Here is a 27,656-nt window from a genome sequence, read left to right on the forward strand (position 1 = left end):
ATAAGTAAGTAATAAGTAAACTCATACAGCACAGTCAAAATAATTTCTCTTAACCGGCAAAATAAGCACTTTGTTTTCATTTTTTAGTTGCTTTTACATCCACTTAAAAAAAAGGCTTATTATCATTAATAATAAAATGTCATAATCTGCATTCTGTATCAGCATTCCCTGCACAACGGAAATAAATTAGCAAAAAATAAATACATAAATAAATTGCCCTTGCATGGTTTTAGCATTTAGTGTTATTCTTTCTCTGGACAGTACAATACCTTGTAACTGCACCGGTAGCAGATCTATAATACAGCAGTTACAACCACACGAAACCTCGTGGCTCCCGTCTCAACAAGAGGAGGTGCTGGAAGATAAGGATCTGCACAAGGCAGGGGGGGGGTGAAGCAGGAAGGGGACGCAGGAGTGGGGGGGGGGGGGGAAGAGGTGGAGGAAGAGGAGGAGGAGAAGGAGGAGGAGGAGGAGGAAGGGAGGGGCCGAACTAAATCCGATTCCTGATCCATCACATATGCTCCGACCTCAGTCGGTCCACCACAGGGGGGCGCAGGGGCACGGCCAAGGTCCGGTTGAGTCCACCATAAGCCCCCACCCCCCTCCAATCTGTGATCCCAACCTGGAGTCGCGGTTGTCGCGGCGATTTGGCGAGGTGAAGGTCAAAGGGGTGAGGCGAGGTCGGCGGACGGAAGGGGGAGGGCGGGAGGCGCCGGTCAGGGAGTAGGGGGGGCGGGGTTCTGGATGTTTTCCGGGGGGTTCTGGGGGGCGAGGGGAGGCTGGCCGCGGTGACCTCACGACTGGGCCGTCCTGGGAGCCAGGAGGCTGCGAGTGTGTGGCGGGGCGGCGGCCGGGGAGGGGCGGCCAGGCCTGGAGGTAGGCCACTCGACGATGAACTGGGAGGGTACTGGCACCGGATACCTGCACAGAAGGACGGGGGTGGTGGGGGGGGGGGGGGGGAAGGGCGCGCAGGTCGGAGACAGGATGAACATAATGAAGAGATTAGACCTGAACAGCACAGGGGTTAGCAACAGGGAACATTTACCCTGGGGCGCCCGAGCCAGGTTTTTCCTGAACCCGTAGTTTTTTTTTTGTTTTTTTTTGCTAAGACTTAAGGGATTTTTTGGTCTTCGTCCCGGTTCAGGGTCATTGCAGGTAGAACTTTGATAAAGGTAAAGTGGTCATGCTTTTTCTTTTATGTTCATTTATTGACTTTCATGCATACAGCGTACAGTGACAATAACTGAATTGATGATATTGTAAGTTGCTTACAATGAGATGCATATATCTATATCTATAGCTATATCTAGATATAGCTAGAGACATATATATATATATATATATATATATGAATGTAGGTACATTTCTATATATTTCTATAAATGTATTAGTACATATTATATATTTTAATATAAAATATATATATGCCTATTTATTTATAGAATACATCATATGATACACAAAAAGTTTGCCTGCTTGAAGTTTGCCAGGTGACTGAATTTTTTAAAGCAGAAATGTTGCTGAACTTTCAACTTTGCCCCTTTTTCATTACTTTTTTCTCTCGGCTGAACCGTGAACAAGAGATTCCTCACCTATCATTCGGGCGGCACAGACGTCAGTACCGGTCTAAGACTTTCCTATGACACCTTCCACCGAGACAGAGCAGTGAGGCAGCTCCGGCTAACAGCGTTCCAGTACCTGTGAATGAGACCAGCGGCAGGTTGGAAATGGAGTGAGCGTTGAGCGGAGGAGGAGGGCCTGCGGTTGCGTGCCCCCCATCTCGCATTCCTCCAGCGTGAGGGTTAGATGGCGCCGGAGACGGGGGGGTTGTCAGATCACTGTTAGATGTTAGATAGGAATGGTCTGGCATGGTTATGAGGCACCGCGAAGGGCGACGTGCGACCACAGAAAAAGAAAAGAAAAAAAGCGATCATCCGTGAGACGTTACGTGCCGGCGGCGTTCTCGGGGATGAGCAGGTTGCTACGGCGACGTGGACCCTGAGGTTTCTGGCGGGGGCTGTTTAGTTTTAGTGGGCACTAAACTCGTCGACACTCGTGCCCCCTTTTTCTTTTTTTTGGGGGAATAATTATTGTCACGTGAACCCTTCACAAACCAAGACAAGTATAATCAGTCAAACATAAATGGACTCTATCGACGTGACAATCTAATGGAAAGGGAAGCAAGGAGAGGCAAAGTATTACCGAGTCTGAAAATAATATCTTCTTTGAAGCCGGTGAGGAGATAGCGCACTTCTCTCTGACAACCTCGCTTTCCGAGTGAAACGGCTCTTAGGCAAATTAGTAGAGCGGCCTCTTCTAAATGTTCAGGCAAAAAAAAAAAAGCAAAGAAAAAGTCTGTCGCTAAGGGCATCTGCTTCAACACAGGAAGGCACCCAGGAGAGTTAGGAGAGTCTCAAATTAACTTCATTTAGTTCAATGACAATGTCCTTGAAATTGCTTCAAGTGGGCCGTGGTTGGCTTGTCAAGCACATGCTTCTCAGCTGCGGATGAACTCGGCGAACAAGTGTTGCACAGTGCACTGTCCAAAGGCAGTGACTTCCAAGACCCGACCACTCCAGCCGTGGAGAAGAGGACGGAGACTAGAGGATACGCTTTGCCAAAACCTGCTCCACAATGAGCCGGGGATGTGCGAGAACCAGCAGACCTCAAAAGTGAACCGATTTGGAAATGCAACAACGTTTGTGTACACCAGCGTGCCGGGATTTCGGTTTCTGGAGCGTCCCGAATAAATATATCACGGCCCTATTGCTAGTTCTCCCCCTATTGGCCCATCTCCCAAACCTTGACCTTGGATGAGAAGGCGAGAATGCTTCCGTCCAGGAACAGCAAACTCCCTGGTGGTTTTTCCCACTCAATACTCCGGCCTTTGGGATGAGTTATCTCGGCGGAGAGCGAAAACTCAAACCTTGAGCATGCATTAGGGGATGAGCCTGATCTTTAGAGAACCTTACGCAATAAACTTTGGGAAAAATTACTTATTGCACGCGTGTATTTATATATATACATTTAATGTGGCAGTTGGTGGTGGTGGTCGTTGAGAGCTTGCGGAAGCCTCTCACGTCCGTCTGTCCCAGCGGGCTGCATTTAATTGGACCCTCGTCCACTGTCCTTCCAGGTTCCAGCCGGCTTTTGATCATGTAGAAGATCTGGCCGAGGAGACGAGCGCCTCGCAGCCCGGGGAGAGGAGGGCCTCCTCGTGGGTCCTTCTCGCATCCCATCCCACCGTGGACGGCAGAAGGAGAAGGAGAAGATGAAGAACAGAGGAGAGCTACCCCCCCCCCCACCCCCTTCCTCCTCTTCTGCCATTTATTACATGTACAAAACATGCAACCCCTACGTATGCAAACCCCCCGCCCGCCGCTCCCACTGGCAGACCTTCACAGCCTCTCCTCTCCACAGTCCTTCATGAAAGGGCGTCCGTCTGCCACAGTGAATTAGCCAGAGAGAGAGAGAGAGGAGAGAAAAGAGAGGAAAAAAACACTGGGAAAAATGCGGCGTTATCAACCAAGGTTGAGAGCGACCGGAGAGAGAGAGAGAGAGAGAGAGAGAGAGAGAGAGAGAGAGTGAGAGAGAGAAAGAGAGAGAGAGACGGGAGCTGACGCAATCAGACGCCGAGTGGAACTCAAAGGCGCGGAGGTTATCTGTAGGCCGAGAACAGCTGAACACCCCAATTAACCCTAATTATCTCAACGGGGTGTTCTGACACATGAAAGTTAACTGGATGTAAAACTTTCGTCATTACGGGGGAAAATGAACTCAATTGTGGTTAGTTGCCACACGTGTGGTGGAGAAGGGTTAGCGGCTGGAATCGTTGGATGGTAAGTTGGTCACTTCATGCCCACACAGCCTCCAAGCTCCTCCTGGTGTCAGACTCTTGGGGATGTTGACATGCCGGTAAATGAAGGCCCTCTAGCGAGCTGGAGGAGGCTTGAGAAACATATGGGGGACATGTGGTCCGCCATGAATACGAGGATCGGAATACTTGAACTCTAATGTGCGGTAAAACGAGAGGCAAAAGGTTTGCATTCATTCCGGCGTGATATTGTGGCAGCCGAATGTACTCAGTATGGCAAAGTCTCTTTGAAACCGGCTGGATTTCCACAGATGCTCATTGAGGCGAACACAATGGGGGGATGTACTCGCTCCCATTAGCCTGGTTTGCGTGGTACTATTTCTGCACCTGTGGTATCCATTTGGGGGACGGTGTGTATTTGTTGCTTTCCTTCAGGAATATATGGCGCGTCACCTTCACTGATCGTGTGTAATGCATGGGTGTATAGTGTGGCCTGGAAACACCTGAACTGGTTTTAACTGGATTTTTACATAATAATTGGCCGCCTTCTATTTTTACCTTCTTAGTCGCAGAGGGGCGAACAGGAACCAGAAGTAACAGTACGAGAGACATCATTGGGTCAATTTCATTACAGCCTCGAGTCACTTTTTTTTGACATGCTGATGAGAATGCATGTCAGGAGACTGTTGGTCTACAGTGTGTGTGTGTGTGCGTGTGTGTGTGTGTGTGTGTGTTCGCATGTGCGTGCGTGTGCATGTGCGTGAACTGCGCGCTGCCCATGGCAGAACAGCCAAAACGGGGTGATGTTTAACATGTTAATTAGCTGATGATAATCCTGATAATACAATCTGTGATTTGTATGCGCACTGCTAATTACAGATTTAACGCAAGGAGAAAGTTGACTGATTACCGAGGCCAGCTACACTGGGGCTGAGAAAACAGCTTGAGGAGAGTAGGGTGTGAATCACAGAGGAACAACAAGATGACAGGCATTTACTCTGCATGAGTGTGTGTGCGTGCAAAGACATCCTAATACCCAGCCACACACACACACACCCCTCGCAGTCAAATCATGTTCGACCAAATACTATCAGCAAATGGCAGCGGGACTGAGGGGGTTGCTATGCAGGCATTCCCCGGCATGCAATGCCTGTTTCAGAGTGGAGCAGCGAGTACAGTCGAAACCGCCTCATCCAGGGGCAGGAAGAGAGAAGCGCGTCCGGGGGGCTTCGCAGGGGGAATCGCGTGTAGAGTGCAGACTTTGACGGTTTGGCTTTCGACGCCGAGGGCCATTCGCTTCAACCAAACGCGTGTGACAAGGCAAGACCGCAAGGCAGATGGGCGCGATACGCACACAGGCGTCCACCCTTGTCGGGCGCATACATGTTATGTCATGGCGGAAGAGTGACTGACTGGTGAGCAGGTGACGATCAAAGTCGTTCCCCCCACCCCCAACCGGAAATGGCAGCATTCGCAGAAGCAGTGTGTCCCACCAAACAGTGTGGATCTGGCCTCCTTCCCAAGCCTCCTTTGCCTCCCCGGTCCCTCCACATCCACGAGACGGGCTTTAAATATCAATGGTTGGTATCAGCTCATCCTTGTTGGTATAGCAACAGGTCCAACCATAGCTTATTTAAAAAGGCCAACGGTGGGGGGGAGGGGGGGAGAGGGGGAAGGAGGTCATATTCGACTGTTGTGCGGTCCGAGCGACAAGTCATTCGGGCGCAAGCAGGCAGCCAGGCGCCATGGCTGTTCATGGCGCTGAAGTGCGGTGAAAGCGGCAGCAGAAAGCGGTGAATGGCGAGAGGGAGGGAGGAGGTGGGGGGGGTGGGCAGCCATGGTGGTGGGTGTGGGAGGGGCGGTGGTGGTGCTGGTGGGGGTGTGTGCCGTTAACGAGGGCGAACGGGAGGAAGGGGGGAGTTGGGGGGGGGGGGTTTAGCGGAACAACTAAACCAAGCGGAGACCTGCGTCGCGGGGCGAAGTGACGGAGGAGGAAGAGGAGGAGGAAGCGCTGGCAGCAGCGGCAGCGACGGCGGAGTCATGGGCGGGGGCGGAGCCATGGGCGGGGGCGGAGCCATGGGCAGAGGCTGGTCCAGCAGCCAATGGCAAGCTTTTTGTACAGAGACATATATAGACACAGACACACACACACACACAGAGGGGGGAAATAAGGAGAAACACACAGCAAAGCGACACTCTAGAAGGAGTGGCCCTTAGCCGACCGGTGCACACCGGTGTGCTGTTTCTCTTCACTGAGTTATTGCCGGCTTTTAAATCAGCTCGTAAATTGCGTAAATAACCGATACAATCTTTCCACTTAAATCTAAACTCAGACGACACAGCGTTCAAGGGAGAGATCTTAGATGTGTCCAAACACCATTTGCACTACGTGCCTGGTGTCCCGTAGTATAAACAAAAAAAATCCTCTTCTTTCTACACCAATTTCTTTCCTTCTATACGCTGGAACCTCTCTCCCTCTCTCTCTCTCTCTCTGGCGCAAAGTGATAGCGCGTTAAAATATGCGCAGGGGTTATGAATCATGTAAAGCGAGGCCCCAGGATAAAAAAAAGAAAAAAAAATAGGAGCTCTCTTGCCTTGCTCTCGGTCTCTCTCATAAGGTCATTTGTGGCGCAGGCTCATCTGGGCTCTAATTGAATTAAGCAGGCCTCGGGGGGGGGGGGGGGCGGGGCTGGGCTAACCTGAGCACTAATCTGTGGGCCATTATTTCCTGTTAACGGCGCTCTCCATCCCTTCTCCTATATACCCCCTGGACCCCCACCTGCCCTCCCCCCCACCAGCCTCACAGCATGCAACGCTTTCAAAAGTTCACTCACTTCAAACCTCCCTGTCTGCTGCTATGAATGAACTTTACACAATTCTAACAGGTTTTTTTCCTTTTATTTTGTATTTTCAAGGTGTTTTAGGTTCTCTTTGAAGGAGAGTCGCTTCTCTCTGTGATGAGAAAGGATGAAGGTGTTCGGTGTTCAGAAACATCCCTGGTCTCTCTGTCTGTGGCGCCGGGATGTGCACCCGTTAAACAATGCTGGAGGCTGGACCTCTCACCAGTGCTCTCTGTTCCCCCCCCCCCCCCCCCCCCCCCCCTTGCATTGGGGGGCGTGCCCAGGATCGCTTCGTGCCTGCGCTCCCCTCAACGCTGAAAGAAAGAACGTCTAACGGCAGCGAAGCAAAAACACTTCAAAAAAACAGAAACGAGAAAAGACAAAACCGACCGAAAGAAACCCGACATGTTTCTTGGCCGTTTTTTTTTTTTTTAATGATTCGGGGACGACCCAGGGCTTTTGCGTTTCTGGGTGGGTGTGGGGGAACAGGGTGTGGGGGAGACCTCCTCACCTGGTGTCGTCCCACTCAGGGCTGAGGCCGCTCATGGAGCCCCGGGACTCGGAGACAAACTTGTAGACGACCAGCAGGCAGTCCCTGCAAAGCTGCACCACCCGGCGGCAGCACAGCAGCTCCTGGGGGGACACCACCTCGCTGCTCTTGCTGAACACCGACTCCCAGGACGAGCTGAGGAGGACACACACACACACACGCACACACACACACACGCACGCACACGCACGCAGGCACACACACACACGCACGCACACACACACACACACACACACACACACACACACACACACGCACGCACGCACGCACACACACACACACACACACACACACACGCATGCAGGCACACACACACACACAGAGACACACAGGTGGGACAATGTTACAAACATAGCTTGTTCAGTAGGCACAGACACAAACACAAACGCGCATATACACACGCGCGCGCGCGCGGACGCACACACATGCACGCAGGCACACATGCACACACACGCAGACATACCCACGCACGCACACACACAGCCAGACACATATACATACACAGACACACAGGTGGGACAAGGTTATAAACATAGCTGGTTCCGTAGACATACACACTAACGCACACACGCAAACAAAACACAGACACACAGGTGGGACAAGGTTATAAACATATTTTCTTCAGTAGGCAGAGACACACACACACACACAAACACACACACACACACACACACACACACACACACAGGTGAGACAATGTTATAAACATATTTTGTTCAGAGGGCACAGACGCACACACAAACACACACAGATAAAAACACAAAAGAGGGCATTATGTTATACACATAGAGCTCGCAAATCACTATTCCATACACCCAATTCTTTCAAAGGGGCAAAAACACACACACATACTCCCACAATCACACACAAATACACGCACAGCTTGGAACTCACTCATGTATATCAGGGTACAGTAAGTGCTATCAAAGCGCCGAGGGGGCAGACACACTTATACACACACACACACACACACACACACACACACACACACACGCAGGCACACACACACACATACAGAGATACACAGGTGGGACAATGTTACAAACATAGCTTGTTCAGTAGGCACAGACACAAACACAAACGCGCATATACACACGCGCGCGCGCGCGCGCGCGCGGACGCACACACATGCACGCAGGCACACATGCACACACACGCAGACATACACACGCACGCACACACACAGCCAGACACATATACATACACAGACACACAGGTGGGACAACGTTATAAACATAGCTGGTTCCGTAGACATACACACTAACGCACACACGCAAACAAAACACAAACACACAGGTGGGACAAGGTTATAAACATATTTTCTTCAGTAGGCAGAGACACACACACACACACAAACACACACACACACACAAACACACACACACACACACACACACACACACAGGTGAGACAATGTTATAAACATATTTTGTTCAGAGGGCACAGACGCACACACAAACACACACAGATAAAAACACAAAAGAGGGCATTATGTTATACACATAGAGCTCGCAAATCACTATTCCATACACCCAATTCTTTCAAAGGGGCAAAAACACACACACACATACTCCCACAATCACACACAAATACACGCACAGCTTGGAACTCACTCATGTATATCAGGGTACAGTAAGTGCTATCAAAGCGCCGAGGGGGCAGACACACTTATACACACACACACACACACACACACACACACACACACACACACACACACGCGCCCAGACACAGACACATAAACGTAGGACAAAACGATGTAAAGGCGTTCGAGACAAAGGACAAATCAGAGGCGGCTGCGTGGGATGAAACGAATACAGTTAACCGTCTTCGCCACGCCGGACATGCCCCCCTGCTGGGAGACAACTCCTGCGACTGAGCCCAGCACCCTGGGGGGGCGCCTGATGTCTATACCCTTTCACTCCCCGGCAGGCGAGGAGGGCGGGCAGGGGGGCTCGTCTTAGTGTGGTTCAAAAAGCGACCCGGTCCATTCTCCCACACTAAGTCGTCGCCCACAATAGCCACCAGGGGGTTCTGATTGTTGTTAAGCCCCCCTCAGATAAAATATCAAACAAAAGGGGGATGTGGCTGGGGGAGAGGAAGCGCACGGTGGTGTTTGGGGGTGGGGGGGGACAGGCTTCTTTTCTTCGAGGTGTGTACTTGCTTCAATATCTTCTATATCAATAGCGTAATGCCGCCCCCCCCCGACCCCCCGTGCGGTCTGTCTTGGTAGTAGGGGGGGCACTGTTTGATCACCAGATCCCCTGGTTCCTCACAGAGCCTGCTGTGATAACACAAAAGCAGCATGGTTGGGCACCACACGCTGGGGGTGGAGTCGTCTGGGGGCTAGGCTAGGCTAATCCCTCCGCGGGCCCCAGAACGGAAGCCCCTTCCCCCCCCCCCCCCCCCCCCCCCCCCCCGTACCCCCGTGCCTGAGCCACCTGACGTGGTTATGTTCCCTGGGGTGGAGAGAGGCATCCAGCCCGTCCATCCATCATCATTCTTCAATCTTTTCCTCCGGTTTCTTTTCACAAAATCACAACGACTCATTCTTCCATCTATGCATTTTTTCTGTGTCATCTCCGAGTCCTACCCCGTGCCCCCTTTCCCTTATGATCATCGCCCCCCCCCACACACACACACACACTCTCTCTCTGGCGCTCTTTGTCTTCTTCAATTCCATCGATAAACCTCTCTCTCTATCCCTCCCCTTATGGAATGGGCAGAGGCGATGAGTAGTGTGGATGTACAGCAGCATCTGCAGTCAACTCTGATAAAGCCTCTTTGTGCGGGCGGTTGGATGGGGTGCGCTGAACAGCTGAAAAGCTCAGACACTGGCTTCAGACAGGAAGTGCGCTTTCTACTCCAACCCTGTCTGCATGACTTTGTACAACCATCAAGTGTGTACTGGGAAACATACGTGCAGGGTTTTGCAAGTGTTTTTGTGTGCGTCTGTCGCGGCGTTGCAGGTGTTGACTAGTGGGTGCGAGCATTTTAGAATTACCTCATGTGGCCCTAGCCGAGTTCCCCTGCCTCTAAATTCAAACGGCTTTAGCTCGATATGCCAACTACTTCCCCGTTTCGAAAGCAGTGGGTTCATTTTGAAGGGGTGTGCGCGTGTGTGTGTGTGTGCGCGCGCGCGTGTGTGTATAACTTAGAGAGAGGCACGATAGGGAGAGATGAGTCACTTCTTGGAATGCCACTTTCCGTCACATCACACGAAAACCACAGGAAACCTTCAAAGCGCCAGAGAAGTACGGAGAATCCCGTCCCTATCTCTGTTCCCACTCCGATTCCACACCTTCCTGTCGCCCTCTCTCTCTCTCTCTCTCCCTCTCATCTCTTTAAAAAACACCCTGATCAACCGGCGAGATCTGGGGGCCTTATTTTCCACTATTTCCCTTCCACAGAGAGACACACATGTTGCTTTAATCCCCACAGAGCTCTTGAGGAGAGAAAAAAAACTAAAAAACGTGTAGTGCAGCTGGGTCTTTTTGGTCTGTTAGAAAGCTTATCCAGGTTATTGTTTGTCTGTGTGCCTGGCCGCCTGTCTGCCTAGCTTGTCTGTCTGCGGGTATTTCTGAATGTCTGCCTGCACGCTCTGTCTGTCTGCCTTCTTATCTGTCTGTCTGTCACTCTGCCTGCCTGTCGTTACAGTGGGTCATTCTGTCTCTCTTCTGTTTGTTGATGCATTTCTTAATCCAGGAAATCGCAGCTAAATGCCCCTTCACTCAAACGAGGTGAGTGACATGCATTGGTTTCGACGGCAGGTTTGTTGCGTGATATTTTGCATAAACACGCATATTCAATCAGTGCTCTTACACGCGTGATCAAAAAATCCCTTCTGCAACGTAATCAGGAAAGTTGGTATCGGATTATATAGAGGAAGAAGTTAAATGATCTGATGCCAAGATTACTGTAACAGCCAAACTATTTTGATTAAATCTTCAAACACTTTTTCCAAATCCCCAAAACGCTTTCAGAAGTGTTTTGGCTATCGGGCATTTCCTGTCGAAACCCCCCCCAGAAAGTAAAATTAAATGGTGAGTGTGTTTACAAATTTATCGTGATCACCGGAGACCTCACTTCACCGGCGTCTTTCGGTTCATCCGATCGTATGAATCATACTCGCCCGCCCACACACACACACACACACACACACACACACACACACACACACACACACACACACACACACACACACACACACACACACACACACACACACACACACACACACACACCCCCTAACTAACCCCGTCCTGTCCTTGGAGACCATCGTGATCCGTGGTCAAACCGCACAACCTCCGCTCTGAACCTGATCAATGTCACATCAGCTCGTGCATCCAAACTCCACCCGTCAGCCCGGATAACAATCAACCGCTGCCCCCCCCCACTGTTTGGTAGTGTGTGGTATTTAAATGGGAACCCACGCACGCCGTCCTACTGGGACTGCAGGGGGGACAGCCACTGCTGTCCAGGGTACGCACTGTGCCGCCTCCGTAAAATGATGGCCTTATTTATTTCACCCGGATAATGTGATGGGCTGTAGACTTTGAGGAAGGAATCCAAGCCGCCCCTGATCAAAGAATAGACAATGGGAAGCATGTCAAGTGAGCATGTACCGGTAATTTCATCTATTTCCCGTCCCTGATTCCCGGGCCCGCCAGAACCCTATTACAGCAGGTGTACGCACTCCATGTCCTTTTGCTCGTATAAATATTAAAGCCATCTGCATCAATCCCGGAATATGCTTGTTCTGTCAAATTCTGAAATAGGACTTTTATGGAAAATAAAAAAAACGTGGGATCCAGCAGCAGATGCTCTGAGCTTTAGTGTTTTATTCATTTTTTTCCCCCTGCACCAGGGCGTTGACTGATGTCTCGGAAGCCGCTCTCAAAAGCCCCCTTAGACAAAAACACTGCCCACACTGTTGCAACAGAGAGCAAGAGGAACATTCACCGAGAAACTTGAACTTGGGGGGGGGGGAGCAGTCCTAGATGATGGATTCACTCTAGTGGGGGTGGAATAAAACAAATATTTTCATATATTAACATCCATACCCCTCACCCACCACCACAACGGACAGAGAGCCCATGGAGGGGTGCTGGGAGCGTCGTAGTCCCCGTATCCATCCACCTTTATGGTAAAACAAACCGACTCAAGTCAACTCATTGGGAGGCGGGGGGAAGCAGTCCCACACCAGTGGGGATGGAATCAAAAAAATATTTTCATATATTAACATCAACACCCACCCCCATTACCACCAGCCCCCGCCCTTCCCCCTGCCCGCCCCACAACCAGCCCTACACCCAGCCCCAGCCCCGTACCCGGTGTTGGAGAAGCAGTTCCACAGGCCCTGGCCGTGGCTCCACAGCAGCCTTCCGAACACGCGGCTGAAGAGGCGGTGCAGGTGGAGGCTCTCCACCTCGGGCTCCCGCCACACGCGCTGCAGGGCCGCGCGGACGTTGTTGCGCACGATCTCCAGCACCTGGGGGGGGGGGGGGAGCACAGACGGAGGCGCAGAGGGTGCGCCCGAGAACAGGCACACACACCCACAGAGGGGGAGGGCGAGAGAGGGAGTGAGAGAGAGAGAGAGAGAGAGAGAGAGAGAGAGATAAGAGTGAGATTGAGCAAAAGAGAGAAAAAGAAAGAAACCCGAGAACCAGAGAAGCAGATAGAGACAGAAAAATAGATAGGATGGGACAAAGAGAGAGAGAGAGAGATAGAGGAATGGAGAAAGAGAGAGATGGGTAGAGAGGGATGGAGAAAGAGAGAGATGGAGAGAGAGAGAGGGAAGGGGAAAGAGAGAGACAGAAAAATAGATAGGAAGAGAGCAAGAGAGAGAGAGATGAAGAGAGAGAGAGAGAGAGAGCGGGAGAGGGCAAACATTGTAAGAGAAAGGGGACGTGGTTCACATGAAGCCTCTTTAAATGAATGCAAACAGGGAAAAGAGACAGCCTGAAGACAGAACGAGGCGCGGGCGCGCATGTTAATTAACACGCCAGCCTGGAAATAGTTTCTCCTGTTTTATGATTTTGCTTTTTATATGTCTCAGAGCGCGCCGCTGTGGAGAACGATGCAGCCGATCAGCAGCCTGAGTAAGGCTCAGGGAGACACGCGCACACCTATAAACACATCCTGCACGGACACACACCTGCACCGCACACAGAAACTCACATCAAAGCACGGAATTGGAATGGGGTGAGGCACACCGTGCACGCATGTGACATCCAATCACTGATGAGGGAAGAAAGATGCGGACATGCATGCTTGTTTACATCAAGGTGTGTGTGTGTGTGTGTGTGTGTGCCTTTGGAGATGGTGTTTGTGTTCATGTAGGAACACCCACGTCAATTGGAACGGATTTAAACAAAAGTGTGTGCATGCATGCATCTCTCTGTATGTGCTTGCGTGTGAGGGTGTGTACCTGTGTCTGTCTATTCGTGTGTGCGTATGTCTGTGTCTATTTTGGTGTGTGTGTTGGTATCTTATATTTGTGTGTGTGTGTGTGTGTGTGTGTGTGTGTGTGTGTGTGTGTGTGTGTGTGTGTACAGGTCTCCGTGTATATGTGTGTCTGTGTGTGTACGTGTCTGTGTGTGTACGTGTCTCTGTGTGTGCATGTGTGTGTATGTGTCTCTGTGTGTCTGTGTCTGCGTGCATTGTGTGTGTGTGTGTGTGTGTGTGTGTGTGTGTGTGTGTGTGTACAGCTCTCCGTGTATATGTGTGTCTGTGTGTGTACGTGTCTGTGTGTGTACGTGTCTCTGTGTGTGCATGTGTGTGTATGTGTCTCTGTGTGTCTGTGTCTCCGTGCATGTGTGTGTGTGTGTGTGTGTGTGTGTGTGTGTGTGTGTGTGTGACAGGGCAGCATGGCGGGTGCCCGGGCTGGGGATGTAGGAGGGCCAGAGGAGTGGTCTAATTGCTGTGCCGCACGTCAGTCTTCCGGAGACGGTGTCAGAAGTGCGGGAGGACCCCCCGCGCTAGCTTTCAATCTTCTCGCTACATCTCTTCCCACCTCTCTCTCTCTCTCTCTCTCTCGCTCGCTCGCCCCAGCTCTCTCTCGCTCGCCCCCTCCCACCCTCCCCATCGGCCTCGCTTTAGCAGCGCCAGAAGCCCTGTGTCGCGGGCTCTCTCGCCTTTGATTCTGAGTGGCTCATTACCGGCTAGGTCTGTCCGTCTGCTTGTGGATGTGGTGCCGGTGCTGGGTCTAGGGGTGGTGGGGGTGGTGGTGGGGGTGAGAGTTTATATATGCGTGCGTGTTTGCATGTGCCTTTGTCAAGGCTGCACTGTTTGTTACCTCTGCTGGTGCTCGTGGAGGAAGAAACACACACACAGACATGCAAACAAGCACACACACACACACACACACACACACACGTGCACCCACAAACACAGGAACAAGACACACGTGACACCCGGACTCACACACACGATGATCACCATATGGTGATTCACACACATACATACACACAAACACACACACCGTGAGCGAGAGACAGTTATTCACGGGACACACACACACACACACACACACACACTATGAGCTAGAGACAGTTATTCACGGGAGACACACACAAACTTTACGACAAAGCGATGGTGATGCACACACACACACACACACACACACACACACACACACACACACACACACACACCGCTCCCAGTCCCCTGTGATCCCTCGCGCAGCCTGTGTTTCGGTGTTATTGTAATCAGATGGACGGCGTCTGCATCCCTGACCTCTACCTGCTGCTCATTAGGAACCAGCACTCCAAAGAGAACCACCGAGAGCCGCGCACAACCGGGCAAATAAAACACCAGCTCCCATCAGCCCCTGCCCACCGAGCAGTACCAGTATATCATCCTCCTGGACGCCGGCTTACCTCTGGATCCAAGTTTTTCTTTGTTTACCTCGGTAGTGGTCAGACATTGTCCTCGAAAAGCCAGACCTAGTCCATTCAGGGTTTTTCGGGGGGATTCTATTATGCATTTTTGGTGTTTCTTTGTTGTCTGTGTATTTGATGTTCTATTATTTAACTATTTGGTGTGTGTGGCTGTGTTGTGGTTTACAACAAGTAGGTTGGCTTTACAAGTTATTGCAATCGTAATCGATGAGAGCAATGGAATCTATATTTCTATAGTTGGTATTGATAGTTATTGATGGGTAATAATATAATACAATTGGGGCATCCTCTAAATATTCCACCTATCGCAAATCAAAGTCTGCAAGATCAATACAAATCTCTCTCTGATTCCTCCATTATTCAGTCTTGCCCTAATACATTCATTTCCCCAAGAAAACGCTGTATCACGGAAACTCGATTGCAGCTTCAGGTCGTCTTCAGAGAGATGCATCACAAAAACAACTCACCTTTCTCTGTTTTGTGGAGTCCAACTTCACCAGCCAGTATGAGGCCACCTTGGGCTTGTGGTACTTCCAGTTGTCGAGGATCTGAAAATGAATAAAAATCCATATTAAAACCGCCAACCTCCAACCGAAACCCAAATCCTTTGTATGCTTACTTCTTTTCCAGCAACCACTATAACAAGTCATTGAAAATGGGAGTTACAGATGACAATGGCGGTATATGAGTAGTGTCATTGATCGTGTTGTGGCATATTGATTGTGAAGGGATAGTTGAAGGAAAATGTATGTGGCTATGGCAAGTGTGTGTGCATACAACACATGTTCCTATGCATACCTCAATGCATCCAATGTACATGCTGGTAGGCAGGTGAACAGACACAGAACACTTACATACAAACACCCCAATCAGAAACATACAAGATTACACCCTCGCAGACAAACAAAACCAACGCTTTACACAGACGAATAGAAGAAGCTCAAAAACTTTGTTGAAAGTCGAGGATAAGCGCATGTACATCTTTCTCTTACTGAGCCATACGGCTTTGACATGATGACTAATGAGCACGAAGCGCTACATCGACCTAAAAAGCAGCTTAATTTTCCTTCCTTGGGGTATTTCTAAAGCTTAATGACAGCAGATTGAAAAACCCAGGCTTTCGGATGATTTCTTCCATATTCACGCACACTAATCTCCAGAAGTTTGACGCCACTGTAGTCAAACTTCCTGGTTGGAGACGGCAAGGTGCCTGGGCAGGAAATCAGAAGGCGCGAGGGGCGGAGCAACGCATTGTTTCGTGTTTTGTCACAAATATAATCTTCAGAAGACTCATTCGCAAGTGCATGACTGAGGTTTCAGAAGATGATTTTAAAGGGTTTGGCAGGTGTGCTAAGACCCAAGGTTAATTGTTGTGAGTGTCTATGTCCAGACATCTAAATCCGCCATGACACTCTCTTGCGGTGTACACGCATTCCCAAATTGGGCGGTTGGCCAGTCATTGACATCCATTCTATTCCAAACAAGGGTTTAACAGCTCCCACAGCTGTATCACTCCCAGTCCAAAACAAGTCAGCGCATACAAACTGCCGTGGCTAGATTGTTTTTTCCAATATCGCCCACAAATGAACAGATGCACGAGTTTCGATTCTTTGCTTGCGAGCCAATGCACAAAGCTAACAGACTTAGAGACTGAGAGGGGCGATGTTCGAATTCTGACCCATTCAGACCATGTGAGATTGTCTGCCGTCAGACTTAAGATGTTAATCCATACTCTGATTTGTGAGACTAATGCTGTCCTAATGCACTTCCTCACAATGGCCGGGCATGAGAAGATGTGGTAACACAGCTGAGCTCAGTGCAGCTAAATAATGGTGGAATTGAGGGTTCGGTGTTCGCCCCCCCCCCCCCATTTCTGGTGTTGTTTCTGCTCACTGGGGGTCGCCAGGGTGTGTGAGTGGGTGGGTGGGTAAGTGTTGGATGCGGAAGAGGGGGAGGGCGGTTGTTTTTTAGTTTTTAAGGGGAAATGTATCTTTGAAGCGGAGTACGGAAAATCTTCAGGGCACGTCCTCATGCTTAAGAACTGGGTGGTGCTGGAGATGATGGTGGTGGTGGTGTTGGTGGATGCTCTCTTGAGGCTGCCCTGGGTGCCAACAACACAGTGTAACTGGGGGGGTGCAGTAATTGTTGCTATGTTGACTTAGACTCTGCTCCCACTGTGCACAAACATGTCTCACATAGCCTGCTGTGGATTCACAGTCAAGCACGCTTTCAGTGGTGAAGCTAGTGAAAAACACTGTGTGTGTGTGTGTGTGTGTGTATGTTTGTGTGACACACACACACAAACAGAGAGAGAGACAAACAGACAACATTCAAACACAGAGAGACACTCTCAGGAACCACCTGGATTACTAGAGAGAGGTCCAAGCTACACCATAAACACACTTCTGCTCTTCTCTGTGTGTGCAAACGCAGCGACTCATACTCATCTCTCTGAAAAAGCACCTTTAACACTTTGTGCCGAGGGGGATTTGCATTCCCCTTCATGAAAAATTCAGAAAACTCCGGCGCAACAAAAGCAGTCTTTTCATACACATGAATCTTTGTTAAGAGTCGAGAAAAATTCAAATGAGTGCGGCTTGGCAATTGTTCTGACAAACACATTATTAACCCAATTAGCTTTCAAGTTGAAATGACTGCGTGGATAAAATGGTGGATATTGTGTTTTGGTGAGCCGGGCGAACACAAAGCAGTGCGCTGAGAGCTACAGGTGCAACCCAATCCTCTGGGTTTCTCATTAAGGTTAATTAACAGTACAGGTGTGATTGTAATTCTCCCTCGCAACCCTGACACACACACACACACACACACACACACATAATTACTTTCACAAGGCCCACACATGAATGCAAGCACAAACCCACATACAAAAATATGCACATACACAGCTACACACACACACACACACACACACACACACACACACACACACACACAGGCGAGAGTGGAGCGGGGGTACAAAACAAGCCGGGTGTAGCTGGGGTGCCGGAGAAGGCAGTGATTAATACGGCGGAGACGCGGGGAATAGAGTGGCCCTGCAACCTGACCAAGCAGGTGTCACCGGAGGCCAGCCAGAACACAATGGACGTGCGGGCCGGGCCCGCCGGTCCATTGTGCAGGGGGGCCAGGGAGGTCACTTTCAGTTAGACCGCGGGACCGCTGCACCTGGCTGTGGCCAGGCGTCCCGGGAATAAAGCAGGTCCAGACCGGGAGTCTGTCTTGTCTGTCGTCTACTTTCTTTCCAACTATTTCTTAAAGGATTCCGTAATTTCCGAATAATCCCCTCAGCCAAAGGGGAGACATTTGGTAAAGGAAGGAGGTGGCGTTGTTCTGCTGGCTGCGTGTCTCTCTCTCTCCTTCTGCCGTCCTCTTGTTCTCTCCATTTCTTCTCTTGCTTCTTTGTTCCTCCGTGTTTGGTGAGAGTGTAGGGACACACCCACACGACACAATCATACAAATCGTAGAAACACACACGCATTCATCAAACAATCATACAAGGGTGATGATTGCAGTGAAGGACCTTTTGAGAAAGTGGTTGACCAGGTAGTGGATGGTGCCGGCGGAGCACTACAATGACCACACATACGTATGCACCTGCTATACACACTATGCCTGGAGTTATGTCTGGAGTTACGATAGCGCAGCGCTTTGTCACACACACACACACACAGACAGACACACACAGAGATAATGACCCAGCGCTGGCTCACCTCGTCGAGTACAGCCTCAGCCTCTTCTTCCGTCTTGCCGGGGAACCTGATCCTCATGACGGTGAGAGCAGCCAGGGTCTGACGCACAAGCTCGGCCTCCTGCTCCTTACTCCTTAGGTTCAGCACCGGATCGCCCTGCACACACACACACACACACACACACACACACACACGCACACACGCACACACAAACAAGCAGACATACACACATTCAGACACACGCACACACAAACACGCAGACATACACACATTGAGGCACACACACACGCAGACATAGACACACACACACAGACACACATGCAGGCACAGACATGGACACACGCACACACACAGACAACACACACAAACACACGCAGACATAGACCCACATTCAGACACACACACGCAGACATAGACACACATCCAGAGACAGACACACACAGACAGACACACATCCAGACACAGACATTCAGAAACACAGCCATAGACACACATTCAGACACACATACAGACAAACACACATCCACACATACACACCCAGACAAAGACACACACACACACACAAACACACACACAGACATAGACACAGATCCAGACACAAAGACATAAATGCATATAAACAGATTGCATCTACATCATGCGACTAACCTTTGCGACCCACAAAGGATGCACCCGGTTTAAACCGTCTGAAGCTTGTAAACTCCATGCCATGACCAAGACCCTCATACATTTTTTACAGGTAAAACACCACACCGGATATAAATATTACATCAGAAACAGATGTGGCTGTGGAATCGACGTCCGGGAGATAAAATACGAAGCCATTAAAAAAGTAATTTGTACGATTGGCGTCTGAAGTATTCACGCCGTCGATTCGATAAATAAGTGTGTCTGGGGAAGAGGACGAAACGAACCGCCCTGACCCTGACGCGGTGTGCTTTGTGCCCGGGCTTTGATAAACGGGATGCCATCCATTTGCCTTTCATTAGCATCTGTGTTATTTCAATCATTGAATATATGCCTCTCAAGAGAGCTCTCGGTAAAGAGACAAGAGCACAAAAACATGTATTAGGCACATGTTTGTGCGCTGATAAAAACATAATGGCTTTTCGAGATAGATAGAAAACATAATTTAATCAAGTCATAATTTACTTTATTATCAGATTTTTTTTTAATGGGATAATCACTTTACACACAATGTACTGTATAAAGGACGATTGCATCGGTTAGTTTGTTACAATATTAAAGGGTGGATGTAATAATTAGTAAATAATTAGTAAATAACCCGATAAACAGTTAGAGAAGATAATATATTTCTATTAACCACACATTACGCTGGGAGCTCCAACAAATATTGCAACAGACAAAAGATCCTTAGTAATTGTATGATTAACGTTTATATTTTCTTTGCACGTATTTCTCTCTTTGTGTGTGAGTCTGTGTGTATACACATGCTTGTGCTTGTGTGCGCGCGTGTGTGTGTGTGTATGTGTGTGTGAGAGAGTGTCTTACTCACATGCTCTGAATTGTGCTTGTTGCAATGCTTTAGTTTAGCTAAAAATGAATCTCAGCATTCTACTTCATGTCCAATGGAGTGTTTCAACCATTTCAATTCAACTCTATCCCAAATGTTATCGCCGTGGTTTCGGTGTGTGGCGAGAGCGAATGCAATGGAAGAGGCAGGCGGAAAGCAGGCGATGGGAGCACAATGGCTCAGCATTGTCGCAGAGCACAGAAGTCCTATACAGTGTTGATGGATTGGCCAGCAAAAGGTTTCCAAAGCTAAATACAGTACTGATTCAGCAGAAGAGGGGGAGCCAGGAAACACCAGGTGAATGTATGTCAGAGGAATGGAAACGTGTTCGGGTCAATGTTTGCATCTGACCGTGTTACTATTTGAGTTCAAATTCTGGTTATGTTCGCCAACCAACAGTATTTTGGCAAAGAACCTTTGTGTGTGTGTGTGTGTGCGTGCGTGCGTGCGTGCGTGCGTGCGTGCGTGCGTGCGTGCGTGCGTGCGTGCGTGCGTGCGTGCGTGTATAAAACTCACCGTGTGAGAGTGAATCGTCCCCAGACTGTTGCTGTGCGGCACTCGGTGGGCGGAGCCACTGCGGCTCAGCGAATGGGAACGCAGTGTTGCCGAGCTGGGCCTCACCAGGGGCGTGGCCAGCGGAAATGCAGGCGAGGGCTTTGTAGCCAACATCCGCAAGTCATTGGGCGACGAGAGGGAAGCCATGGAGCGAGGGCAGGAAATGGAGCGTCTGATTGGCCCGGAGAGATCGGGGGCGGGACTGGGTTTGAGGGGCTTGATTGGAGGCTTCCAGTTCACGCGCCCTGCAGAGATTGGACGAAGGGGTAAAAGAAAGACTTGGACTGATGACCTACATTATTATCCAGCCAATGAGAAGACTCCATGTCATGTGGTTTCCTAACATCCCCGGTCTCTCATTGCCCCGTTTCTCCTTTTCTCTCCCCATCATTTTGGGGGGGGGGGGGGGGTTCAGAATTGAAATGCAGCATTTAATCTCTAATAATCACACTCTGGCAGGGTAGCAACACGGCCATGTGCCTCATGTCTGCCACTGTGTATGTGCAACCCATGGAGTTTTTACAAAGCCAGCTTGGCTATTTTCGGCCAACGATGAATTAAACACACACACAAACACACATACACACACACACACACACACAGTCGTTCTCAAGCACTCTTGAACCTCCACCAGCACGTCCTGCAGCCATGGGACAACATTTCTACATGCGCAAACCTGTGCGTGATAATGTCTATATCCGCTTGTTTTAATGTATGTAGCGACCATGACTACATTTATTTCTCATATTTCTGGGGGACATGTGTGTGTGTAGTATGCCATTACTGGATTTGTGCGTGCGTGCGTGCGTGCGTGCGTGCGTGCGTGCGTGCGTGCGTGCGTGCGTGCGTGCGTGCGTGCGTGCGTGCGTGCGTGCGTGCGTGCGTGCGTGTCCAAACCCTTGTCTGTTTCTGCCAAATGAGCACATTATGGGGCTGTGCCCTAGCAGCACCCTAGTGGCTTGGTACAAAGTAATCTACATCCACGTGCACACGCACACATGCTCAAACACATCCACACAAAAAATGTTTGGCCTTGTGAATCGCAAAGTCTGTACCGTAATTACGCGAACATAGTCTATATCCACATATTTTAAAGAATTACAGGGGTGCAGATTTTGCCACCCAGTGATTTCCCTCCGCGGATATTATGCCCTGTATTCTATACAAATACCTTCCAATAAGTCTGGGACACAATCAATATTTGTTTAATGGTAATCTCCCATTTCCACAAACAGGTTGAACAAGTTGCCTACTAAAAGGATGTTAATTGGGTAATGTATTTTCTTTATTTTCTGGTGATCTGTCATCCAGAATAGTGCATTTAGTCTCATGCTCTGGAATATCCCTATTGCTGCGGTTCATTGAAACTCTGCACAGACAAAAGCCTTGGCCATCCGCAAAAGCAGCTTCTGTACAACCCCACATTATATCACCTAAATATGCGGCCATATATTCACGAAATTACGGTATCGTCACGAGCTTGTGAACACTAACTTGTATGCGAGCGCAATCCCGTACGACAATACGTGCGACAGCCACACGGAGCTGCCTGCGCTCAGTCTGCAGGCCCGACTGGCCCATCTGACTACGGCAAACATGAAAAGAATCTTTGAGACTCGATGCTCTCCTCAACATTAAAGAAGATTTGCTGAAGGAGCTTTCAAGGAGGCTGGCAAAACGTTTATATATTTCCCCTCGATTTCTTCTTTTTTCTTTTACAACATACCATTTCTCACACACCTGTCCTTCATCTGTTTCCTTTTGGTCCGGCCCTCATGATATATACCTTTTCTACCCTTCACAAATAATCTCCATGCATTTTGTGAGCTACACTTAATTTTGAATTTGCATGTGTGAACGTTTGTCTGCACACGTCGGGCCTTGTGTGGAGGTTTCAACGTGCTTTACATTTGTTCACACCCGCCAGAGAGGATGTGTGCCCCGTTCATCCCTGCCTTTGTCATGCGCCGATGTCCGTCCTGCGGAGACTTTCAATCCGAGCATGAAATTGGCTATATCCCATTAATTATTATGAGGCAAAAACACTGCCTGATAAACACCTGTAATATATTCCCTTGGCTCCCTTGGCAACCGGTATCCCCAGCCTTCCCGTCGTTGTTGGTGTATTGGTGTATTGGTGCGTGGGGGATTACAATTCAAAGTGTGCGTTGCATAACTATGAATATTTGTCTAAAAGTGTGGGCGCGTGGGTGGTCATAGTGGTTGGAGCAGGCTGCTGTGCTCGGGTTTGATTATTGTAAAAGTATTGTTTGCTTCCCCCGCCCCTCCCTAACACACATCTACTTCCTATCAACTGTGTGTCTTGCGGTGGCTAATTGAAGGAGAATAGGTTGATCGCTTCTCCTTTTTCGGCCCCAAATGCACGTTCTCCCAAGTTTGATTAAGACAAACTGTTCAGGTAGCAACTCTCCAAAGTAAGGAGGAGGAGGAGGAGGAGGAAGAAAAGTGTAACAGCGCTAAAAACAGACTTTTAATCTGCTTAAAAAAAGCAGAGAAAAGGGGACATATGCGGCGCGTGGATCCCCTACTGTTTAGGAGGGCTGCTTCAGACACGGCTCCAGGCTTCAGATCTTTACCTGAGCGCTCGGCTGGACTCCTCTCTCCGCTGTCCGTCAGGTCGTAGGAAACTTTCTTCTCTCTCTTCCCCCTCCTCCCTCCTCCCCCTTCTCCACCAGCTCCTCTCCCTCCTCCTCCTTCCTCTCCGAACGGCGGCCCCCCGCTCAGCTCCTCCGCCCCGTCCTCTTCCTCCTCCTCGGATGAAGAGCAGGAGTTGTTGGCGCTGCTGGCGGTGGTGAAGTCACCCAGGTATTCGGGTCGCAGTCTCCGGGGCATCTGACTGCTTTCTGGCATGCAGGAAAGGGGCTGTGGGGGAACACACACAGAGGCACGGCATGCATTGCACACGCGCACACGCGCACACGCACACACACCGGCATACACATGTGTATACGACAACAAGGGCATACACACGTATATACATACACATTTACACACGCACGCACATACACACACGTACAGATTTAGAAAAAAAAAGGGGATGAACACACTGAGCGTACTGACAATGGGCACGGACACACACACACACACACACAGGCACCGCACAGTCTTGGGAGCAGAGAGACGCCCACACAGATGTGCCTGGCAACCTCTCTTCAACCCCAGCCAATAACCATCTGTGATTCCAGCACGCGGACGAACCACACACTTGTGCGCCGCACCTGTGCGAGTGTCGTTTCAGGGAAAGGCTGAATACATATACATACTGATCTCGCTATAGCTCGATATTCTCAATTAATTCAACAAAATACGATTATATATATATATACCAATGGCTTTCATTGTGTTGCATGCTGGAACTCCATTAACAATTCAACCACGACTATCAGAAGTGTTTGAGGAACTTTTGACGGCACAGCCCGCGACGGTTGGGGCTTCGGCTGTCCCGGCGTTCGCTGAGAAATCACCCGGAATCACTCCCATCACTTCATCACAGAGCGCCGAACGAACGCCCCACAGAGCTCCCCTGGGCCATGTCGGAAGTGTAGCGGGACGGGGCGGCGTGTACCCTCCCGAAATCACCCAACCCACACACACACACACACACACACACACACACACACACACACACACACACACACACACACACAGACACACACACACACATTTCAATCCACCTCCACTATCCATCGGCGACACGCAAAACTTTGCCGATTAAAAAAACCCGACCCAGTGTGATGAAGTGGTTGCGTGTGTTTCCGTGTGCGTCTGAGTCTGGGAGCGACGCGTTGTTAACATGAATAAACCACCGACACATCTGTTATCCAGCGGTCCGCCTCGGCGGCGCCCTGGGCCGCGCCCCCAAATTAATGGGCAGGAAGTCATCAGAGGATGGAGACAGGGATGGGTGATAGATGGGGAGACGCGCGACGAGAGGCAGAGAGCGAGAGGGCGTGAGACGGAGAGAGGAAGAGGAAGAGACAGACAGCGAACAGGAGCAGGGAGAGAGGGGGGGACAAGGAGGTGAGAGGGGACATTTTAAAAGGGGGGGGGGGGGGTTAAGCAGGGCGAGAGAGAGCGAGAGAGAGAGCGAGAGAGAGATACATACATCCAGGGAGTGAACAGAGAAGACAGAATGATTGGAAAGTGGCTCAGGGGGCCTGGCAGGGGGATCCACGGATACAGATATCAGGTACAGCGTCTGTGTAAATCTGTGCTGTAAGCGACGGATTGAGACGGTGGGCTGTGTTGCCAGGGACTCGACAAAGTTCTGAGACTTCCCTTCAACCCCCCCGCTGTCTCATCGCCTCCATTCCCAGCTCTCCTCTGCCTCGCGCCTCTTGTCCCCTTTTCAACCCGGCCGGTGTACCCCTCCGCCCGCCTGCTGCCGTGCCCCCCCGCACGACACGGAGTGAATGTATCCCTCGACTCACTCTTTCTCACTTCCCCCCCTCTCTCGCCGCCTCTCGTCCCAAGCGAGTGCGCACACGCACACGCACACGGACGCACGGCGGACACATAAATACACGAGCGCGCCGTGGATCGATTGACAGGGGGGGCAAATTAATTCGGACAACAGTGATTTGGTCTGAAGGAGTCCTCGTTCTGGCGGAGGGCTCTTGTCGTGTGGCGGCGGACTGCCCGGTGGAGTCGGCAACGCGCACTGTGAGCGTTCCAGACAATTTAGCTCTCCAATGAGGGAGAGAGAGAGAGAGAAAGAAAGACAGAGAGAGAGAGGGATGGAGAGAGAGAGAGAGAGAGATAGAGAGATAGAGAGACAGAGAGAGAGATAGAGAGAAAGACAGAGAGATAGAGAGAAAGACAGAGTGTGAGAGATCATATATGCAGGTGGAGGAGAAATGAGGAGGGAGGGTGGATGGATGTTAGTGGGGTAGGAAAGATGGGAGGAAATAGGAAGAGATGTAAGGTAGGTGATGGAGTTATTAATGCGCTGTCAAGGGAAACAGGGGGAGACGGAGGCAGAATATATGAGGTGAAATATAAAGAGAGGACATAGTAAAAAGAGGAGAACTTCTCTATTATGCATCTTCTTTTCAAGATTATCTTTCTTTCACACCTTCACCCCTCCCTTCTCTGCGGTCCATTCACTCCTTCCAGCCTGTGTGAGATGAATCACAGCCTCTGCGGCTCCCTACCACTCAAATCCCTTGAGGCATTTTGCCCACGTCGTCCTCTATTGGCTCTCTCTCTCTCTCTCTCTCTCTCTCTCACTCTCTCTCTCTGTCTGTCACCCACCTTAGGGCCTCGTTGCCTGGAGGATTTGCCCGTGAGCTTCTCGTCGTCCAGCTCACACTGCTCCAGCAAGTCCAGGATGTCCTCTTCCTGCACACCAATGGAAGAGAAATACACAAAAAAAGAGATGAGAGGCTGCCATCAGTGGCCATTTTTGTTCCGGAAGAGGCATGCTAATCTCGGGGTGGCCTTAATGTTGTTAAAACGACAGCTAAGAGCAGCCAGGAATGGCTAAGCTAGGGTTGAAGAGAAAAAACGTTTTTATCTCAATCTTATCATTCGCGGATTTAAAGTTCCTTGATGAGAAGCAACTGCACTGATGTATGTAAACATAAAGATTAAGGGGGGGGGGGGGGGATGAAGGTGAGTGAGATTAAAAGTTTGACTTCACATGGCCGTAAAGTTGGTGGCACATTCAAGGGGCTAAAAATGATCTGGCAGAGCATGCGTTGCACTCTGGCAGTGCTTATAGCCACTGAGCTAGGGACCAGGCTCCTTGGCCGCTGGTGAAACACAGGCATATGTGATTAATGTTGTTTTGTAGTCGGCGCATAACAAGCTCCCACTTGACGCCTAAATGCAGAAGGAAAGCGATTGTTTTGCGCATAGATTAGCCATCATGCTGCTTTTCTTAGGGACACTGAAACAGCACAAGTGGTACGGATGTGTGTGTGTAAGCGTGTGTGTGTGTGTGTGTGTGTAAAGTTTGAGCGCCCGGGTGGATAATTATTGGTGTGTGTGTGTGTGTGTGTGTGTGTGTGTGTGTGTGTGTGTGTGTGTGTGTGTGTGTGTGTGTGTGTGTGTGTGTTTGAGGTTGAATCTAGCACTTTCGCTCAATCTTTCTATTCTGTGTGCTATGACCTGCAATATATATTGGCCTTGTGTGTGTGTGTGTGTGTGTTTGTGTGTGCTTCCAAATGTATGTGTATGGTTCCGTGTGTGCGTTTGCGTGTGTTTCGTGTCCAACATAATAGACCCTAAGCGAGACAAGACTCCACAGAAGGAAGAGAAAGCTGACCATGCATCGTGCATCTTTACTGTATGGTTCAATACATCCACCATGCCTTGCTCCCCCCCCCCCTACACCTCACCACTACTCTACAGTCTCCCCTCGTTCCTCCTCTGGCCCTTCTGCAGTATGGTAATGCACGGCTCTGCTTCTCAAAGGCCACCTATGCCGTTGTGTAACGCTAGGCTGGAACACCTGTCGTCCCAATGTCACCATAACAATTACAGTTAATTACAATTAAGGCATTTAGCAGACGCTTTTATCCAAAGCGACTTACATCTGTTAATACACACATTGACACACTGATGGCAGAGTCAACCGTGCAAGGCGATAGCCAGCTCGTCAGGAGCAGTTAGGGTCGAGTGTCTTGCTCAGGGACACGTTAACACTCAGCTAGGAGGAGCTGGGCATCGAACTAGCAACCTTTCGGTTACAAGACAACTGTTCTACCTCCTGAGCTAAGCCGACCCCATGG

General features: G+C 50.0%; 1 protein-coding gene across 1 annotated transcript in view; it reads right to left on the minus strand.

Annotated features, from left to right (window-relative positions):
- Positions 1-1,615: 1,615 nt before the first annotated feature.
- ttll7 (tubulin tyrosine ligase-like family, member 7) overlaps positions 1,616-27,656 on the minus strand; it is a gene marked incomplete at both ends in the record, with an annotated part of 68,946 nt that continues 42,905 nt past the window's right edge. Inside the window, 9 exons of the mRNA XM_079739320.1 lie at positions 1,616-1,698; positions 5,779-5,924; positions 7,166-7,339; positions 12,535-12,695; positions 15,573-15,653; positions 18,834-18,968; positions 20,863-21,146; positions 23,499-23,784; positions 26,176-26,262. Of these exons, the coding sequence (XP_079595446.1) occupies positions 1,616-1,698; positions 5,779-5,924; positions 7,166-7,339; positions 12,535-12,695; positions 15,573-15,653; positions 18,834-18,968; positions 20,863-21,146; positions 23,499-23,784; positions 26,176-26,262 (1,437 nt within the window). The remainder of the gene's footprint in view (positions 1,699-5,778; positions 5,925-7,165; positions 7,340-12,534; positions 12,696-15,572; positions 15,654-18,833; positions 18,969-20,862; positions 21,147-23,498; positions 23,785-26,175; positions 26,263-27,656) is intronic.

Source organism: Pollachius pollachius, assembly GCF_949987615.1.
Source record: "Pollachius pollachius genome assembly, chromosome: 7".
NCBI lineage: Eukaryota > Metazoa > Chordata > Actinopteri > Gadiformes > Gadidae > Pollachius > Pollachius pollachius.